This window comes from Sinocyclocheilus rhinocerous, unplaced genomic scaffold, assembly GCF_001515625.1.
Source record: "Sinocyclocheilus rhinocerous isolate Xijiao unplaced genomic scaffold, SAMN03320098_v1.1 scaffold924, whole genome shotgun sequence".
Lineage (NCBI taxonomy): Eukaryota > Metazoa > Chordata > Actinopteri > Cypriniformes > Cyprinidae > Sinocyclocheilus > Sinocyclocheilus rhinocerous.
In genome coordinates, this window is record NW_015645128.1 from 400,951 (window position 1) to 402,818 (window position 1,868).

The following is a 1,868-nucleotide window of genomic DNA, read 5'->3' on the forward strand; positions in this document are numbered from 1 at the left end:
TGTTTTTTTTGAAAAAAAAAAAAAAAAAAACTCCAGTACACTTCTGTACATTGTAGAAAAACATGGATTATCATACAAAAATTTATTTTGAGAGAAGTATTATTTTTATGGATTGGCCATTATTTAGCACTATAAACAGATGTACTGTAATGTCCGTTTCATTCATACTGGACACCAGAGGGCGCCCTCGCGCAGACAATAAACATATGCATCACAGATTTAAAGGAACTCATGACGCTCCAGGAAATCCCTAATATGGACAAACGCATCTAGCTATTGCGGTGACAATAAAAAGAAACGTTTTGAATGATAAAACAAAGACAAACACTCGAATACGCACGTTTTAAGCGACTCAAACTCACAGCGCTCGCAGAGATGGGCAGCATTTACTACTGACGCTGTGCAGATATTTCATTAAAAATCACAGCCTTTGAGATTTAATAATCGCATCAAGCCAAATCGTGATTTTGGTTCGATTCCGATGAATCATTCAGACCTAGTCAGTGGGATAAATCAAATCATTTAGTTTCTTAAATGTTCCGGTGTTCATTTTGGTCTTCCTGTGTGTTGTATGCATTGAGATAATCAGTGTGCTCGGTCTTTCAAACCACATGCTCACTACTAAGGGCAGATGAGACGTCTCTCAGTCTTTCAGGCATTAGTTTGGTTTGATACAGCTGAATGGGACTGACCTCCTCAAACATGTTCTTCCTGAAGTCCAGCTCCTCCATGAGGCTCTGGCAGCGGTTCTCCAGATCCACACGCAGCAGAGTCTCATCTGACAGCTGCTTCTTAGCCGAGCTCCGTCCTCCCTCCAGCTGAAGGACAAACACACACACACACACACACACACTCCATCAGACCGACTCGCACACAAACACATCATTCTGACACTGGATGCTGGAGAAGTCATGAAACAATGGACCTCCTGAAGTCACTGTGTTCACATCTAATAAGGCCAGATGACCCGAAGACTTTTATTTTGTGCTGAGGTTAGTTCACAGCAGCGACAAGTTAACTTTTCCATTAGGAGGTGAGATTTGCATAAAGTGACATACTATATAGCGAAGCTGCATGATTTTTATAGAGGTGCACCGATCGACCGGCCAGGGACTGGAATCAGGCGATCTTCCACATGTTTTGACGTCACACTTATGCTCACATCCGCATGTAAACTTGTTCGGTTGGGCGAGAGAATTTTACTCGCCCGACCGGACTAGAAGCCTGATTAAAACATCAACAAACATAACTTGGGAAGCACTGAAACTTGGCCACCAAAACTTTTTGCTCGAGACCGATTGTGTTTTTATTGCATTGTGTAAACGGCGAGTGATGGTAACAACTCAGTTTCTTATTATTCTAACTGAATTAATTGAAGCATCGTAAGAATTTGATGTGAAAGATGACATTTAATAAGGTTAGGGAAAACATTTATAAACAGTGGGAAAATGACATCTGTTTTGTTACATACAGCAACTCATTTCTGCCTCTTTCCAGTCACAGAGCACTTTATTATGTTTAAGTGAGAGAACATTTGTAACTTAGTCCACATTAGGGGAACTGTAATGTTTAATTTCTTTTATGTAATTTTTTATTTTTTTTTAGATTATTGTTTGTACATGCTGTCAATTATAGTGCTTAGAAAGAAAATCGGTATCGGCAGGTCAAACTTACAAAAAACAAACAAATTGTTATCAGTGCATCTCATAGTTTATATGTGACTCTGCAGCACAAAAGCAGTGTTAAGTCGCTGGGGTATATTTGTAGCAATAGCCAACAATACATTGTATGGATCAAAATTATAGATTTTTCTATTATGCCAAAAATCATTAGGATATTAAGTAAAGATCATGTTCATGAAGATATTT

The 1,868-nt window shown here is 38.9% G+C and overlaps 1 protein-coding gene across 2 annotated transcripts in view; it reads right to left on the reverse strand.

Annotated features, from left to right (window-relative positions):
- Nucleotides 1-1,868, reverse strand: part of LOC107705849 (lamin-B1-like) — a 37,080-nt gene that overhangs the window by 26,408 nt on the left and 8,804 nt on the right. For both annotated transcript variants that reach the window (XM_016509355.1, XM_016509356.1), the window contains one exon: nt 693-818. In XM_016509355.1, the coding sequence (XP_016364841.1) occupies nt 693-818 (126 nt within the window). The remainder of the gene's footprint in view (nt 1-692; nt 819-1,868) is intronic.